Source organism: Diceros bicornis, chromosome 7, assembly GCF_020826845.1.
Source record: "Diceros bicornis minor isolate mBicDic1 chromosome 7, mDicBic1.mat.cur, whole genome shotgun sequence".
In the NCBI taxonomy this organism is placed as follows: Eukaryota; Metazoa; Chordata; class Mammalia; order Perissodactyla; family Rhinocerotidae; genus Diceros; species Diceros bicornis.
In genome coordinates this window covers 43,785,961-43,805,830 of record NC_080746.1, presented here as the reverse complement: position 1 = coordinate 43,805,830, position 19,870 = coordinate 43,785,961, and the positions used below count along the sequence as shown (strand labels likewise).

General features: G+C 36.5%; 1 protein-coding gene across 2 annotated transcripts in view; it reads right to left on the bottom strand.

Annotated features, from left to right (window-relative positions):
* NOX4 (NADPH oxidase 4) overlaps positions 1 to 19,870 on the bottom strand; it is a 140,004-nt gene that overhangs the window by 100,096 nt on the left and 20,038 nt on the right. Inside the window, exons 3-6 of one of the 2 annotated variants that reach the window (XM_058545435.1) lie at positions 13,412 to 13,522; positions 11,709 to 11,793; positions 8,435 to 8,532; positions 5,078 to 5,105 (exon numbers count right to left, since the gene is read on the bottom strand). In XM_058545435.1, the coding sequence (XP_058401418.1) occupies positions 5,078 to 5,105; positions 8,435 to 8,532; positions 11,709 to 11,793; positions 13,412 to 13,522 (322 nt within the window). The remainder of the gene's footprint in view (positions 1 to 5,077; positions 5,106 to 8,434; positions 8,533 to 11,708; positions 11,794 to 13,411; positions 13,523 to 19,870) is intronic. The other variant, XM_058545436.1, reaches the window with a different exon arrangement.

The following is a 19,870-nucleotide window of genomic DNA, read 5'->3' as shown; positions in this document are numbered from 1 at the left end:
CCCCCAAAAAAACCCAAAAAGTATAAGCTCTGCCATTCTTTTTATATATCATTCTAGAAAATTCAAACCATTCTTTAGTGATAGAAAGCAGATCAGTTGCTAGGCGGGATAGAGGGTAGGATGCATTATAAAGGAGCACAAAAAATTTGAGGAGATGATGGATATACTTGTTATCTTGATATTGGTCTTGGTTTCATATGTATGTACATATGTCAAAACCAATAAAATAGCATACTTTATACATGTGTAATTTAGTGTATTTCAATTAAAACTCAATAAACTTGAAGAAGAAAAAAAAGAGGTCTGTCTCTCTGGCTTCAAGAAATTTTTTTTAAAAAGTCCTTATTTGACCAAGTGAATAACAAAATGATAGAATCCCAGATGACTCCATCATGTGAAATTTGTGGTTGGAGAGGCCTTTCCGATAATTTTATTGGGGCTTTATTAACATCTACTGTGTCTACATACAAGGTTTTCTATGTGGTTCTGAACATGCCAAGAGAAGTCTTGGAATGTCTGCAAATCACTTCATCAGAAGGACACCTGAAAAAACCAAGTATGTTTAGAATAAAGCTGTAATTCCCAAAGTGTATTATTTAAACATTAATTCCTTGAGATATGAATTTCTATGAAAAAATGCTATAAAAAATCCTTGAAGAGTCACAGAGCACATTAGTGTGTTAAAGTCTCTGAGAAGTACTAAAGTCAAGAAACTAGTTTAAATTTAAATAGAGATTTCCTCAAACTTATTTAACTAGAGAACTCCTTTTAGACCAGAACACGGAAATGGAAAACATATTGGAAAGACTAAGAGGGGTGAAATAGTTAACAGTCATTTGAAGAGGAAGTAGAAGCCCCAGAAAACCTGACCAATGGCACATATAGCCTGGAATTATGCTTCTGTTACTGTCTCTTAGGCCAAACCCCAGTCTTGCTGAATTTCATCAGCAAACTAAGAAGAATTAATTCAATGTTTTTTAATGTTCTTTCAGATTTAGGAAGTTATCTCTTTTATCTAAAGAATTCATTTTTCCTATCTCCTAAAAGTATAAAAAGACCAGAGTTTATAATTTACAAAGTAATAGACTTCAGATCAACGAAAAAGAAAAACTTACTTATAATTAGCAATGAAAAGAAAAACTTATTACAATTAGAGTGGCCCAAAAACAGGGGGAGGGGCACTACCTTAAGAAGCTATTTTTTTTCTGTCACTGGAATTAAACAAACAGAGACTGGCTAACCTATCTGGGATGGTGTGGAGAAGATCTATGTATCAAATAGTAGAGTTAAACAAATAGCTTTTTTTTTTTTTTTGTGAGGAGATCAGCCTGTGCTGACATCCGCCAATCCTCCTCTTTTTTTGCTGAGGAAGACGGCCCTGGGCTAACATCTGTGCCCATCTTCCTCCACTTTATATGGGACGCCGCCACAGCATGGCTTGCCAAGCAGTGCGTCGGTACGCGCCCGGGATCCGAACCAGCGAACCCCGGGCCGCCGCAGCGGAGCACGCGCACTTAACCGCTTGCGCCACCGGGCCGGCCCCCAAATAGCTTTTATCCATTCAGTGAATGTTTTCTGGGCATCTGTAGTGTACTGTTAAGTGCTAGAGATAAAATGAATCTTGTGCCAAAGGAAATCCCAGTCCAGTGTGGGAGACAGGCAGGAAAGCAGGCAATTGCAACACAGGGCATTAAGTGCTAAAAGAGAGCTAAGCATTGAGAGTTTTCAAGGTACACCAAAGGGCACCCTAACCTAGTCTTGGATAACAGCTCAGCTAAGTCCCAATATATTAGCCTCTGTTACAATGCACATTCCAAGAATCAGGAAGCACAGCTTGGAAATTACTGGGCTCGTCTAAGCTAACTGGGTCAAGTTACTTGCCAAAGCGAAGTACACTGTGAATTCTTTGAGGCCTTCAAGTCATGAAGCAAAACCTTTACTTGTTTCCTTTATATGTTTATTCTTATTGCTTTATATATAATATTTTATACTCATTAATTAGTAGCCTTTAAAATGAATGATCGCACTATATTGCCATTTCTAGATGAACCTGAGGAATTACTTTCATCCATACCCAGATGTGGTCAGAAATATACCATCTTGTATTTATTGTCCTGTTTATTCCAACATAATTAAAAACATAATTGTATTTGTTTATGAGGGTTTTTCTAATGGAAATTGAATATTCTTCATTCTATTCTCATCATACAGGGTACCATCAAATTTGGAGCTATGTAGTTAGCATTTTAAAATGAAGGTTTGGATAATCCAGTCTACTAAACTTATTTTATAAATTCTTAATTGGGATGTTTTTAACATTTCTTTTTTAGTGAGTCTAACTACCACATTTTATGTCACTTGTACTGCCACAGGCTTTATTTTCTACAAGACAATCTTAATTTCTCAGTCCTAGGTTACATTGAAAAACTCTTCAAGACAGAGAGAGGGAAGACTCTATGTAACATTAAACAAACTAAAATCTAAGAAACATACCAACTAATAAAAAATGTTCTTTGTCACTGAATCATCTGAAAACATGCATGCATTCCTTTATTAGGAACTTAATTTTTTCTAGGCCCTGTGCCTGACAACATTCAAAGATAAAATACTTTTAGTCAGAGATATATCAGTAACACAAAGCTGCACTAAGTCTATTTGTAGTGTCACTCATCCCATTACCATCCTTAGATTCTGCTTTGCTCTCAGCTGCTACTATTCAGTGGGATCAACCAGATGCCCTTGGAGCTCTAAACTCGTACTTCAGGGGCCCCCTGTTCCAGGCTGATGGTCTGGGAAGCGGCTGGCTCCTGCTGGCCAGCATAGCATTTCTTTCATGAAATTAAGTGAGATTAGGCCACCATACAATGCTGACATTCTGATTTGGGGTGATTCAAGTTATTTGTGTTGACAGAAATTCTATAAAAAATATTTGCCTGGGGCCCTCATGCCCTAAGGGCAGCCCTGCCTCATCCTGGAGAAGATTACCTTCAAGTGGAAAAGACCACATATGTAAGGAAATAAATTATTCTGCAACATATATTTTTACTATGTATCTTTAGGAACCCAGGGCAAGAAGAAACCAGCTCTGCCTAGTAGAACTAGGGACAAATTTGTGCATGATGGGGCACATCAGCTGAGACTTAAAGGATGAGCAGGAGTTGACCAGATGAAAAAAAAAGAGAGTAAGCTAAGAGAGTAGGCAAAAGATGGGTGGTGGTGAGAAGTTACGCTCAAGAGTATGATGAGACGCTCCATACAGGTGAAACAGTAGCTCCCTAGATACATGGGAAGGTTAATAAAACAAATTGCCAGGTCCCATTCCAGTGACTATCTAGGATGGAACTAGAAAATTTGTTTTTATAAGTATTGTCTCTTCTTAGTCTAATACCACTCATGGGGACTTCTGGGAAAGAACATAGGAAGGTGGAGAGATCCAATGTGCTAGCTAAAGAGATCCTGTGTTTATATAGAAGTATTAATTATACTAAGTTTCTTTTTTCCTTTTTTTTTTTTTTGTGAGGAAGATCAGCCCTGAGCTAACATCCATGCTAACCCTCCTCTTTCTGCTGAGGAAGACCGGCTCTGAGCTAACATCTATTGCCAATCCTCCTCCTTTTTTTCCCCAAAGCCCCAGTAGATAGTTGTATGTCATAGCTGCACATCCTTCTAGTTGCTGTATGTGGGACGCGGCCTCAGCATGGCCGGAGAAGCGGTGCGTTGGTGCGCGCCCAGGATCCGAACCCGGGCCGCCAGTAGCGGAGCACACACACTTAACCGCTAAGCCACGGGGCCGGCCCCTAAGTTTCTTAATGTAATATGTTTGTCATACAGGAAATCTTTTGATGTCTTTGTAAACTAACCTTTTTTAAGCATTTCAAATGTTGCAAGGCTTCAACTATGTGTTGTAGAAAATAATATCAAAACAAACTTCTTGTTTACGTCTCAAATTAATTCATGTGAACCAAAAAACACATTGATTCACACATAAGGTTTTGTTTTTCTGCTTTTCCTCTTTCTATTTCTCATCTCACTCTTAAAGCTTAAATAAAAACATGTTTTCCATGAGCAAAGTTGTAAAAAAAACTAAACTATGTTCCTAAAGAGAAAACTGTAAAAAGTTTGCAAGTGCCAAATATCATACTTCTACAGGCAGAAAAGATACGTATTTTATAAATCTAAATATATAGTTGTGACATGGAGAGGGAAAACACCTGAATTGTTGTTATTTTCCATCATAAAATTGATTGAAAAGAAAAACAATGCATGTGACAGAGTCATGTGTCAGCCCCATATGCAATTCTGATCCTTAATAGTATGTTACAGCCAAGCCTTTTTAACAGACCATCTCAACTACCCAATCGTCCTTATCCCTGAAATATGTGCTAAACATCCCCAAAATACATTTTCTCCTTTCATCATTATAAATGTAAGGTTGAGAAAGAGAATTTTAGTAAGAATTGTACTAACATCAGGGCAAAACTTTGAGACGTTCAAATGTGCTTTAACAAATTAATAGTCTAGACAGAGATTTCATGGACAATATACTTGAGAAGAAAAAATAAACTACAAATGAAAAAGGAGACACATTTCAAGAAAAATAACTGATTTTAATGAATGTTTCTCCTCTTTTTTATAGGTTTTAAGATCACAAAATGTCCTACTAAATTACTGAATTATAAGAACTACATTGACACTCAGAGTGCTTGGTGTTTCTTTCCAACACTTTGAGAGCAGGAACCTGTTCCATGTGTATTGTCCCCAATAGTACCTGCCACAGCAGTGGACACAAAACAAGGCCTCAAAAAGCAGATGACATGATATTGTTTTTATTGGAAGAATATATGGAAGGCAAATGCGTTCTGTCACTTTTACTCTTCATTCATTCAAACTCCCACGGTTTGCCTGTCCCTCTGTTTTCATTGCAACTTCATGCTTGAACTCTTAATATTTGTTCTGATATGCAAATTTTCCATATGTTTTATTTTGACATATTTTATCTAATTGCTGTGCAATCTGATGATGCTTATTTGCAAAGATTTTCCTGAATCTTCAGAAAGAGCAATGAATAGCAACTTACCAGTTGTGAAGAGAAGTTTTCTAGGATCCTGAGAAAAAGGAAAAAAAAATTTGACTGAAAAATAAAACATTGATAACATAAAATTCTATAAGGAGTCTGTAGGGTATAGGAGCCATATATTTGGTATGTAAGATACTGTTCTCTCAACAGAAATAAGACAGACTCGATTAAGTTTCATAATGTTTTTATGACACTAAAGGAGACTATAACAAGCACAAAATCCAACTCAGAGAAGTCTATCCATCTGAGAAAGGAAGAGCACTGGATGAGGAGTCAGAAGGCCTAGGCTTTCATGTTAATGGCTAATTACAAGCTAGTGGCAGTGGCCTGAAGCCCACCCTGTAACTATGTTGAGACTCATTTATTTGGCTATAAAGTGGAAACATTAATATATACTGTCTACCAGAATTGCCAAACTGCACCTAAAGGTGTCAAGATGCTGAGAATCAAATGTGGTAAAATATGTAGGGGTGTTTGTACAGTATAAATTCAGTGCAAAGAATACCAAATGAGAATGTACAATGTTTTAAATACTGTGAAAAGCAGTGCTGATACTCAAATAAGGAGAGGTTCCTATTACTCAGAAATACAAAACATTAATATTGTTATTATAATATTTCCTTTAAACTATATCTCTCATGGTGTAATAAACTACAGTTAACTCCCTTTCTATCTTCTGGAAAACTTAGATCAATTCCCAGTAGATTTGTGGATTTATTTTTCATCCTAATGCTGCTTAATATTGCACAACTTTTGAATTTGTTTCCTTATGCCTCCGTGAATCTGGGGTCAGGCCAGCCTATATACAAAAGTAGGAAATCATTTTCATGATGTAATTTCAGGGACCACTTGCTCAGGAGTAGCTCTCATCGGGCTCAGGTCAAATGACTTCTACCCCTGGTATTAGAAACATGGTTAAAGAGGGTAATCTAGAGAAACTTAATATATAAACAACTGGTAAAAATATAAAACAGGCTGAACAAAGTGGTAATATCAGAAATATGAATAAATAGCTATGGAAACTCAGAAGATGAAATAATTAACATTGCCAGGGAACGAAGATGGAATGTGAGACTAAGAGATGGTTTCACGATGACAAGAGGACGCAGATTTAGCTAGGCCATCAAGAATGTACCACAGTCACAAGTTGGAGGATGGGTCATTGGAGATCTGGAGGAGGCACGGTGAAAGCACAAAGAAAAACAGTAGGGTGCATGGCACAAACCCATCTTTTTCAAAGACAATTCACAGAAAAATACATCTGTTTATGCATACAATATGTGCATTTGTGTTTGTTTTTTCATTGTCATCTAGCACATTGCTGGTACCTAGTAGGTGCTCAAAAATATTTATTAAAAGAAAGAAGAGAGGGAGGGAAAAACAAAGGCAGGAAGGAAGTAAAGAAACGGGAAATATAAATTAAAATGAGTTATCATTTTTCATCCATCAGATTGGCAAAAATTTAAAAAAAAGGTGAGGTGTAGAAATAAGCATTCTGATACACTTGGTAGAAGTGTGTAAACTGTTGAAGCCTTTTTTGAAGGCAATTTGGCAATGTTCATCAAAACTAAAAATGTGCATACCTTTGAAAACAAACTTCTACTTCTGTGAATCTGCCTAGCAGAACTGTACGAAAAATTAAATTTATTGGAGTGCAGTTCATGACAAAAACTTGGAATCAACCTAAACATCTGTGTAAAAGGAAAAGGCTAAAAGTAAATTATGGTTCTTTCATATGAAGAGAATGAGATAGACCTATACATTCTGATACAGCAAGCCACAACACATATATGTACGGAAACAAGTAAATTGCTGAGGAATGTGTATTATAAAATACCACTCAAAATACCTGATAAGAAAACATAAAATTATCAACTTTGGCTATTTTGAGAGGAGAAGCTTTCACTTTTCATTCAGTTGGAAGTTTTTAAATATTTCATATTGAGCATACATCACTCTTAAAATGAAATAAATTTAATAAATAAAACCCCTAAAATGACTAAAAATATTGGAATATTAAGCGAAAGTATATTAAATTAAAATGATAAAACCATTATAGTTATTAAAGACATATGAATTATAAAACAAAAGAGAGAAGCAAAGAAGGAAAAGACAGAAGAGGAAATTGCATTGTAGAGCAGGAACAAGTAACCCCACGTGATATGGGCAGAGGAAGATGGAGGAATGAGTAGAAGCAGAGACAGGCAGGGAGAAGTGGGGGCTCTGGTCCGAAATCATCACATGTGAAGACCTTCCACTGCCATGCTAATGAGCTGGACTTTTCAGCGGTTCTTAATGCTGGGTGCACTCTATAATCACCTGGTGAGCTTTTTAAAAAGATCAATGCCTGGCCCCAACACAGATCAATTAAATCACATTGGTATTTTCAAAAATACTAGTATAGTCAAGGGATTTATGGAAAGCTGCTTGCTATTTTGGTTTTGTGATTTGTTTCCATGATTGTGGTTACTTTTACCTTTGTTTTGTTTGGGGAGGGAGGTTAAGCACATGATTGCAGCCGTATTAATTTAGATAACTCCTGTGATATGTGGAGGAGAAAATGGACTGCGCAAAGCTGGGAAACAATCTTATTAAGTCACTACCAGACTTATCAGAACAGGGTGGGGTTCTGATCCCCTGGGACACTGAGCACTTCGGTTTTGACGCAGTCTTAGCTTCATAAATCAAAGGCAGCCTGAGGACACCCTGTACCAAGCAACAGAGACCTAAGCAGGGTTGTGTACGTGCTGTTTGTTCGTCAGGCTCTGGACCAGCACCCTGCACATATAATTTCATTGTATGGGCAGCTTCACATGGACAAAAGCACCCCTAAGTCAGATATTGCCTGCTACAGAAATCAGCTCAGATCATCTATTTTGAGGGTTAAAAACAAAACAAAACACAGTGAATCATTAAAACTCAATAATATTTTTAAGTCAAATATTGATTATTTAGGATCCTCAAATAATCAACCTTCTTTTCTGCCCTTTTTTCTCCCAAGCACAGTATCTGAGTTATTAAAGGATTTTTACCCTGTAACAGCACTGTCGACAGTCTCCACTGAAAGGAATTAGACAAAAACTGTTGGGAGGAAGAAGGCAGGCCTGAGTGGCAACCATCTGAACACTGCAGAATATAAAAACTAGACACTCTCTGAACTTCCATTTTCAGCAGGAGAGACCATGAAATAGTAATTACCTATATTTTCTATTGAAAAAGAATAAAACTCAACTTGACAAGTACATTTTAAAAGCACTCAAAAGGAGCAGCAAGGTGCAAATTTTCTGTGAAAATCACAGACCTCATTAGTCATCTCACGACAAGGGAAAGTAAAATGAGAAGACAGAGACCACCCACCTCATCTCGGTATCTTGCTGCATTCAGTTCAACGAAATCCTCACTGTAGTTCACTGAGAAGTTGAGGGCATTCACCAGATGGGCAGCCACGTGCACACCTACAGAATCGCACCAGGCACAAGTCAGTGGGATCTCAGGCATGCTGTATGAAGAGGAGTCAGTTCCTTTCCCCAAGGAAAAGACTGGGTCAAACTTTGACAGCTATATGAGCAATAAAATATTAAATTGAAAAGGGAAGTTCTAAAGACACAAAAAAATCTTTATTACAGGCAGTTTTAGCATTAGAAATCATATAAAGTAATGGAATTTTCAAAGGCTGGAATAAAATAACCCTAGTAAGTGAAAGTTAGAAACATACACACACACACACACACACACACACACACACACACACACAAGTATGGGTATAATAATATGGGCATTTATTTATTTATTTATTGAAGTAGCTCTCAGATATTTTAGATGTTCCACTTCTTGCACCCCTCCCCTAGCTCCAAACTTGTTTTATATCTTGTATACTTCATTGCCACTCAACATAAAACAGGCCCACTGAAAGACTTTTAACTGGTTGAAATTTTTCACAATCCACAGATTCAAATCATAATATCCTAAACCCATCAGCAAAAGTGTTGGTAACCACTTCATGAAATAAAAACTCAGGAAAATAATAATCACCATTTAATAATCTACCTACAAGGGCAGAGCATAGAGGGCTCAACTGACTCAGAGCTCACACAAAAGATAAAAGTGTTAGGAAATTACTAAAGAGTTGAAGACAAATTCATTTTGGCATGATCAGGGAAAAGAAATGATCTTGAGGAGGTTGGACAAGGAAGGAGCAAATGATCTTGTGCACTGAACTATAATGTGCTACTTCCTTCCCAATCTTTTCTTGTAGGAAACTAGGTTTGAAGTAACAGCACATTGTAACGTACTGAAAAGAACAACAGTCAACTAGTTGGAAAACCTGTTTCCTTGGCCACATTGCTCGCCTACCGATGCTTCAGTTTACTCCTCTGTAAAATGAGAGTGACAGAAATCAGAGACTTAATGAGATAAATGACCCGAAATTGCTTGCTAAACCATTATAGTTTACCTTGTAATGAGCGTAGTGGTTCAAAAGAAGATATGGCTTAGAAACTAGAAAACTCTATAATCTTCTCCAACCTAGAATATGAGATGTAGAGAGGCCAAGAGTTCTGAATTACTCACAAAGACCAACAAAAGTGAAAGAGAAAGACTAGAATGCTAAATAACCTAAAAGTTATTTAAAGGATTCACAAGCTCCTGCCAGTAATCAAATTAGAGGGAAAAGGGGTCTCATAAAAATGGGACAGGGAGCTAGAAGTAGGTTAATTAACAAGCAAGGACAGGGTTCCCAAGAAGTAAATCAAAGGGCATCTAGGTGAGACTCAACTACAGCACATCTCTAAAACATTATTTAAGCAAAACTGTTATATCCTATAGCTTCATCACTACTGAAATCTATAGTAAAAGAAAAAAAAATTCATCAGTTTAAATTAAAGGCTTATATGTTAACTACATATTTTATGGCTTAAAAGTGCAAAGATATCCTTAGAGGAACTGCCATTTTTTCTGAATCCTCCTGAAAAAAAAGTCCTAGGTAACAACTGTATTACATACACCCCTAAGGGATATATTCAACTTCTGAAACAGCATATTAGGTCAAAAGAATTCAGGGTTTCTAATTTTAGGCAGCAGGGAGAAAACTATGCCAAGCACTTTACATGGATTTTCTCGTTTTGATTCTCACAACAGAAAATGAGGTAGGTAGAATCATCCCCATTTTACAGATAAGAAAACTAAGGTTAAGAAAAGTAACTTAGCTAAGACCAGACCACTAGTGAGTGGCAGAATGCAAACCCTCTGGAAGACATGTCCATTCAGAGCAATACTCTACACTATCCCAGGTTCTTGGCTGTTCTCCAATTGAACCGAATATTTGGACACAACCTCAGTTTAGAACAAATCAAGTTATGAATGTGCCAGTGTTTCCTGATCCTCCTCCATTTCTGACCTTTCACCCTCTCTAGCTTTAACCCATCTGTAACCCTCCTTACACACTTGATCCTTGTCTCAACCTGGACTCCTACTCCACCTCTAGCCTCGAGCTGTACTGGAGTCCTAATCCCATCCCTGAGCCTCTCCCGGTCTCTCACCTCCAAAGGTGGGAACTACCAATGGGAAGATGTTCAGGGATAAAACAGTGAAGATAGCTGTTTCAACAATAGTTGGCAATTTTTAAAGAGCTGAAAATTTAATTATTTCTTGATAATACCTGTATCAAAACACTCCTGATTCAACATGGCCATACATAAATGTCCATACTAAGTGTCCCTAGTATCAAAACAGCTGTGTCTTATCAGATAACGACCAGATGAAAATGTCAGGTGCTATGCCACTGAGATAATTAACCCCTGAGATTGTAAATTATAACTAACTTTATTCTAAGAATTTTATATGCATGTTCTCATTTTAGTCTTAAAACTATGAGGTAGGTGCTACTGTCAATCCATTTTACAGTTAAAACAACAGCAAACTAAAGATCAGAGAGGTTATGTCACACAGTAAGGCAGAAGGACAGCTGGGGACAGATCCTACATAAACCGTCTCCATAGTCCATCTACTTAATCAATATGTTTATTACTTTCCATTCTAAAAGTTTGAAAAGTATCATATAAATGCTAAGGATAAAAATTTATTTTACAATGACTCTTAAGAACCAAAGAATTCTCCCTTTATTTTTCAACTTGGAATTGAGCAGGATAAATTTTCACAAATTTTTGACATTTGCTCTTCTACCCAAGTATTAATATCAAAGAAACACTTATAAATATAATTTTGGGTGGACTCATAGTCTATGAATGTACATTTCACATTCCAATTTTCACGCATTTAAACTCCTATCATATCATTGTTTTAGAGCTTAAAAACTTTTAGTCTGCTTCTTCCAATATTTCTAAATGAAAACATTTATTTTTAGGAAACAATCATTAACAGCTTGGGGGCCAACCTTTGCATATTATAATATAAAATATATACATATATATATATATGTATATATAATGCATAAGACACACCTATTTTCTGTAGTGCCACCTAGACAACTCTCTTTAAAAACATGAAAGAGAAAATTAAGCTAAAATAAGAAAATCACAAGTTGGTGACAGTAAATAATTTATAGAACAATAAAAATACCATTTATAAAATGTATTATTCTAACACAATATTTAACATCTTTTGGTTTTCTCACCTGAGAAAATACAGATAGTAACACCACATGTTATATGGAATGTTCTGCTTTTATCCAACAATCTTCTTGTTCTCCTGCTTGGAACCTAAATAAAAATTATTTAATATGGTAAAAATGATGCAACAAATAAGATATATGTACAAAGTTTTTCACTACAGCATTGTTTATAATATCAAAGTTTTGGAAATATGGCAGAAGCCTATCAGTTAAAAATTGGTGAGGTGAATTATGATATATCCAGTCAATGGAATACTCAACCATTAAAAAAGAATGTGAGAAGGCTCATTATTGATATGGAAAGATGTGTAAGATATATTGTTAGGTAAAAAAATTATAACAAACTACACTATAATCCTATATTGTTTAAAATTAATGGCATTATATGTTAACATGTCTACAGGCATTTACCCCAAACTGTAATCAGTGGTTGTTCTGGCAGAGTAATATTAGGGGAAACCTTCACTGATTACTTTGCATATTTCTGAAATGTATGAATTTTACAATATATATGATTTCCTTTTGTAGTCAAAAAATAAGATTATTTTTAAATGAAGCAATTTCATCTATGGTTTTAAACATCTGTTTGATCTTATAGACAAATAAAATATCAAGCATCTTTGAATACCTATGTTGCACACCAGGTGACAATTCTTTAAGACTTATAAAATACTGAAAGACTTAGGTGAGCACTTTTCATTTCCTGCCATTTATCTTCTCTTTCATCATGCCAAGCTAATGGCCGGGCACAGGGATCAAAACGTAGCATTTTACAATAGTAGACAACTGAGAGAAGAGTTGTTTCCACAAATTACTGCATTAAAAGTAGAGATTTCAAATATAATTATGTGAAAAGGTTAAGAAGTTTTACTGCTGTAAATCTACTTATATGAACTTCACAGAACACCAAAGTGACCTCATGTTAACAAACTTTTAAAGTATCAGTATCTATCCAGCAGTGCCTTACTATCTTAGTGAAAAAAAGGAACGAACAAACATATACACCACACACACATACACACACACGAGGATAATCGAAGACAAAAAGGAATTTCAGTTGAGTTTTAACTTTCAAAATGTTTGTCTTCTTACATCCTTCATATTACAACACAAAAAATCACACGAGACCTCATTACTTAATCAACACATCTTTGCCAAGCTTACTACACAGCTCAAAACAGGTATGTGTTTTAAGAAGCGATAAATTGCCACCAACAACAGCAGTTGCCTTATAATTGCTCAAAGGTCACAGGGCTCTCGTTTGCTCACCTGGATTTAACCAAATGAAAACGCAGCATCTCAGTGAGGCATGGTATAGTGGAGGGAGCTCGGAACTGGGACTGATCTTAGCTCTGCCATTCACTAGTCTCATGATCTTGGTCAGGCTACTTAACCTTTCTATGCCTCAGGTTCTTCATCTGTAATACCCAGCTGCAGCATCATTGTGAGGATTCACAATTATATACGAGAAGCGCTTAGCACAGGGCCTGATACTACTCCTAATAACTTTTTCTATTACCCTCTGCCCTTATCTAGTGTTGCAGAATAGCTCACTGATCATCTTGACAGGTGACGTGGTCTTTACTATCACCTTCGAAGAAATCACTCTAGCAAGAAGTCAGACCATGAAAACTAAGTAGGACTAATATGTCACTGTTACACTTGGTTTTTATGTTGGAATTTGTCACTAGGATATTTTTTCTTACCTTCTGGGATCCTCGAAGGTAAGCCAGGAGTGTTCGGCACATGGGTAATAGGATAAGGCTGCAGTTGAGGTTAAGAACAGAGGCGGAGGCTCTGCTTAGACACAATCCTAGCTGAACAAATAAGGCAACAGTCAAAACACAGTCAGGGACACAAGTAAACTACAAACATGCTGCGGACCTCACCCTGCTCCTCCTTTAGGGACCATGACAAATATCAACTCTTTCAGGAATTTTGAATAACCCTCCACTTTCCTCTCACCAAAAACCCCTATGAGAAATTGGTCTCTTTCTGCTCTGTACTCACCTAAAACCCAGTCTGCTCCCATTTCTACTAGTGTTACAATCACCTGAGTACATTCTTCCAGCATGAGGTCAATTTCTTGCTCTGCACCCACTATACATTTTGGGGTGTTAAGAGCTCTAGAGAGCCTCAGTACATTCTGCACCTCCACACTGGTGCCATGTTGAATCCTTTGTTCGCTGATAAGTACTAAGAATTTCAAACAAAACTCTTTTGTGTTCTGTCTAGAACACTCTGAGCCTCCGCACAACCCCCTTCCACATCCTCTTACTAACTCTACTCATCCTTCAGGCTTCATCTGATCTACTGCTCCTCTAGAGCTCTTCCCTGGCCCCCGACAAGGAGAGATCCCAGATCAGCTGTGACTCATACAAAGCGAATCATAACCACATTGGACAACATATTTTTCAAAGAATCAGTCCCTTCGGTGTTGATGCAACACTTTTTTGGCAACTCATTGTAAATCAAACACTTGCTAGATTGTCATCTGCTTTGGTCTGGTACTATCCACATTCTTCATATGAATGGTATATCACATGAAAACAAAAGACGGGGCTATATCTATACACTTGTCCTGAAAGAAACATAAAACTACTTTATTTTAAGGATACTAAGACATATGTGTAAGTCAGATGCTTTTTTCATCTTGAAATTGTTCATGCCCCTGAGATTTCCAACTTAACTCTTGGCAAAACAGCAACTCTGTTACGTGGTGTTTATTGTCAGCATATGAAATCTTCCTGAAGGGGAAACAGGGTAATAAGTACGTCAGGAAAGCAATAATTTCATTGATTTATATAAAAAGTAATTAATATTTCCAGTTAAGCTATATCTATACCATGAGCTAGAACACCTTAGGGATACAGTTCAATGAATATACCAGTAAGTGGACAAATAGAAATAATCCTCTCTGGGTTATCTAAAAAAAAATGAGAAATATGATTTCCTCACCTCAATCAGCAAAATTATTATCATTTGAGAATGATAGGTTTTTGTTGGTTAGGCCTCCAGAGAAATAGAATAATTGTTACTTCTTTTGATCTGGCATCTGCCAATGATAAGATAATTTTAGCTCAAGGGATTTTACATGATAATTTTATCTGTAATTTTAATGTACCAGGACAATAATTTAAAATATATCAGCTAAAATCTATCATACAACTTCAATAGTTAAGATACAAATAAATTATCCAAATTTCCTTGGCATTTCAATGCTTTAAAGAAAATTCTTATACTTCTTCATTTTCTAACCTTTCATTGCATGTCTGGAAGTGTTTTATTGTTGTGTTTACATTAAATCACACAGTAATTTAATTCAAAATGGCTTTAAGGGTCCACTTGGGATAGATAGAGTTTATTTTGGCATTCCAGTTCTTCCTTATGATGCTGCAAAACCTAACCGGAAATTTTACCAAGGACTCATTTCCTCATAAATGTTTGTCCATGAATATACTTAGTTCTTTAAGATGAAAACTTCTTTTTATTAGGTTATCAGAGTACAGATTCCCTCACTCAGAAGCAGTAGAGCAAGTGAGAAAAATGGAGACATATTCCAGTCAAGTGGCACAATCATAGGAAACCATTTTATCTACTTACCACAGTTATATTCCACAGCGAAGAGCATTTGCTTTATTTAGTCATTAACTCATGACTTTCATAAGACTCAGCTACTTCAAATGTTCACTAAAAAGAAATGACTGCCCTAAGTTATGTGCTTGGCCCACTCTATGTGAATGACTTGTTTTACCATTCCTAGAGAGCTTAACCTGCTACTCTAGTTTTCAAATTTCATTCAGGTTAGTTGTCACTAGATGGCAGTGTTACTTTCATGTTTCAAATCCTACCTGTCCAGGTCTCGAAGATATAACCAAAAATTCCATATGTAATTTTTAAAACCATATATATATTTTAGATGAGTAGGTATAAATAAAACATACATTAGTCCTTGTATGGACTGAATGTTTGTGCACCCCCAAAATTCGTAGGTTGGAACCTGTGATGGTATTTGGAGGTGGAGCCTTTGGGAGATAATTAGGTTTAGATAAATTCATGAGGGTAAAGCCCTGTGATGGGATTAGTGCCCTTATACGAACAGGAAGAGACCAGGGCTTTCCCTCTCCCTCTCCTCCATGTGAGGATACAGCAAGAAGGTGGCTGTCTGCAAACCAGGAAGAGAGCCCTCACCAGCTTCCAGAACTGTGAGAAAAAAATGTTTGTTGTTTAAGCCACCCAGTTGATGATATTTTGCTATAGCAACTCAAACTAAAACAGTTCTATAGAAAATTAAGAAAATATGCCATTTGAAGCAAGTTATAAAGAATATAACATCTAGGTATATCAAGTGCATAGTTATTTTCCTAAAATTTCAAACACATGGTTTCTCATCTTAAATCTGCTACTTAATAACTGTTAATCTTGACCTAGCTAATTGTCTTTATCTGTAAAGTTTAGAGGGATACAATGTCTTTATCTGTAAAATTAATATAACACAATAATCCTAGCTCTTAGGACTTTTGTGAATAGAAAAAACAGTCTAAAAAATATGCAAGCACCATATAAAATTAACTTATTGCCTTAGGGTCACTGTATTACATCCTTTCTCTAAATGTGTTCTTCTATGATGTTACAGTAAGTATTATCTGTTCCACTTACATTATTCATTCAACACATGTTTATTGTGATTTGCACATATTGCAAGGCACCAGTTCAATAGTGAACTAAAAACAGAAGATGCCTTTTGCCTTCGGATGCTTATATTTTAGTATGGGAAAAATATACTGATCAAATAGTTACATAATCAAATGTAAATTGTAACAGTGATCAATGCTGTGAATGAGACACACAGAGTGTGAGCATGTATAACAGGAAATGAGATCTGAAGAGGAAAGTCAGGAAGGCTTCCTTGAAAGGTGAACCGAATTCTGGAGGGTGACAGCAGAAGTCATTTAGGAATGGGAAGGTCATCCATGCAGAAAAAGCCAGCATGAGAACTGATGTGTGGCAAATAGGAGCATGGTGTATATACGAGAAATTAGTAGTAGGTCAATATAGTTGGACTGGAAATGGAGGATGATACAACATAAAGCTAGAGAAGCAGGTAGGGGTAGATCTTGCTGGACTTGTTAAGTCCTGTTAAGAATGCCTGTCTTTATCCTAAAATCAATGCAGAGTGATTGTGTTTTAAGGAGGAAGGCGGTATGAAGAGATTAGTATATGGTAGTGATTACTCTGAATGAAGTGTGGAGAACAAATTGGAAGGAAATAATTTTGGCAATTACATAACGTTCTGTAGTTTATCATCACAAAAGTGAAATGTTGTTTGAGACAAGGACTACATTTTACGGTAATTACATCTGAGTCTTACATAGAGAAGGGATTCTCTATGTTTTGACTAAACATTTTACTTAGTAAATTTATTTTGCTCAACAATTCACTAAAACATATACTTCTAAAATTGGAGAACTAAAAGGTCCTAACCCGCATCTCACTTCCACCCAAAGTCTAACCCATTCTATGACAGCCCTGACCAAATGCAGTCTATCCTCTGTTGAACTTTTCCTGAGACCGCAGCCTATTCCACTGTCCAAAAGTTCTATTTTGTTTTCTTACACTATGATGAAATCTGCATCTCTGTAACTTCCACCTACTGGGCTACTCTGGATAATAATATTCCTGAAACAGACATTCAAAAACTGAAGATAAAAATGGGATGATTTCCTAGCCCAATCTTATTTTATTCAGGCTAAACACAATTAGCTACCTCTAAAATTCTTGATATAAAGACTCCCTCATCATCTCAGTGACGTTTCCCAATTCACCAGAATTCAGCACATCTTCAACATAGAGCAGTACTGAAGATCATCTCCCTCACTAAGGACACAATCTGCTCATTCTAAGTCTGTTATATTGCGGGGCAACTATGTTGCATAATGGCTCATGTTGAGTTTACAACACATAGATTTTCTCATATGAATTGCTATCAAACAATTACCCCTCTATCCTACACTAGAAAAAAAAATGGAGGTGTGAGAGAGCAGGTACATAAATGCAAGAATTTATTGCCTCTAGCCTATTATATTATATTGGGTATGAATTCTATATTCTGATATTTTTCCTTCTCAATTTTGCCTTAGCTGAAAATTTTACATTCACATTTTCCGCATGTTCATCCAAGTTCTTGACAAGGCTATTAAAATGTAACAAACTCCTCTTGAAATGGTTGACTCGAGAGAGGACTTGCAAACTACTTTTTCTGGTACATTAACTTTCAAATGAACATTTTGCTAACAACTGGGAATTTTTTCAACAATTTTGGGGAAATATAATATGCCATTCTACATGTAAATATCTATGCAAAACTATTGTTCGAAGGGATTTGAAAAGGCCAGAGAAGTATTAATAGTAAGCTTTAATAATTGGTCATTTTTCTAGCTACCTCTTGGTGAATCAACAATTAGTCATTTCCAGGAAAAAATAAAAATAAAAATTACCATAGAGGTTTACAAAAGATTTTTTTTATATTCTGATTTGGTATTTTGTGTTTGTCTAAATTTATGTAAATTTGTACTCATTAAGGTCAATTTTATTGACTCTTTTCACCCAAGGAAATATTTTTAATCAAACCAAATGAAGCCTACACAATACCTAATTCTTACATGCTTTATAATCACAGCATGGTAGATCTTTTATGGGGCCCTACAAGTCACCACGTCCAGTCTTCTTTTTGCCTCTACTTACACCGCTAGCTTGTAAAGAAGCAAGGACAGGAACCCAGGCCTCCCCTCCACGGTCTCTTGTCATTTCCATAACAACCCTTTACTCCCCAGAACAGAGATGTGAAGTCAGACACCTTGTCTAGCGCTCTTTCCAAGCCATAATACTTTCTTACTCATTTAGTTGCTTATACTTTTATCCAACCAGTAGGTTTTCCCGTCATTTTGTATAAATCTTTACACAAGATTTCCCTAATCTGACTGCACATTGAAATCACTTGATGGGCTATTTAAAAATAAACATATCTCTGCTGTGCTTCCTGAAATTCTGATTCCTGAGATCTGGAGTGGGGCCCTAGGAGGTACCACTAGGCTTGGCAATCACTGTTTTACTGTCTTTTTTTTTTTTTTCTGTGAGGAAGATCAGCCCTGAGCTAACATCCATGCTAATCCTCCTGTTTTTGCTGAGGAAGACCGGCTCTGAGCTAACATCTTGGCAATCACTGTTTTAGAAAACAGTTTGAAGTCAGACAAACCTAAATGTGAAGGACCTTTACTAGCTGTGTGTCCTTAGGTAATTTTCTTACCCTCTCTGTCATTTCCTTCATCTATAAAATGAAAAAATGATAATAATACATCTACCCCAAAGGGTTATTGTGAGTATTAAATGAGCATATATAGTAGTTGGTGCAGTGCCTGGCATACAGTAAGAAGCCACCAGAAGCTGTTATCATCATCCTGGTCCCTGGCCATCCACAAACCAAATCTACTTTCAAAATTTAAATGCTCTTACAGCATGGCTTCCTGCAAATCACTCTTTCCAGGCCTGTCTTTCCATCCTCAGCTCTGGAGGGTAACGTTCTAGTTGTAGCTATGGGAGTTGAGCTTTATTCCACTCAACTGTACCTAAAGAACTCAAAGAAAGTTCTAGGTAACTAGTAAGTGTTCAATAAATACGCAGTGAATAAATGAATGAAAGAGCCTATGAGAGAATCCTTCAATGCCCTCATTTTCGAAATTAAGAAAAAAAGATTCAAAACCAAAAGTGATCATCCAAGAGATCTAGTTCATATCTAGGATCAAAACTCAGGACCTGCTCTTTCCATTATACCGTATTGCCCAGGATAGCAACTCTGCCTCCACTTCCCCAGCCCCCACCATTCTAGAGACTGGGATTTACTCTATGGGACTGAGCAACACACAGTTTGATGAAAACCCTCGGGGCCGCTGTAGCTCTTTGATGAGACTATATAGGTCATTGACTCCAATCTTCTTTTTGATCCAATTAATAAGTCTGTAAATAAGCCAAAGTGATGATACCATAAGGCCACTGGGCTATACTTGTATGTTATATGGCTCAGTTCAGCTCCTGGATGCACTACCCAGATTAGCTATTCCACGTTTTTACTGCACATCTCAGTCCCCTATCCACAGCTCAGGCTGTGA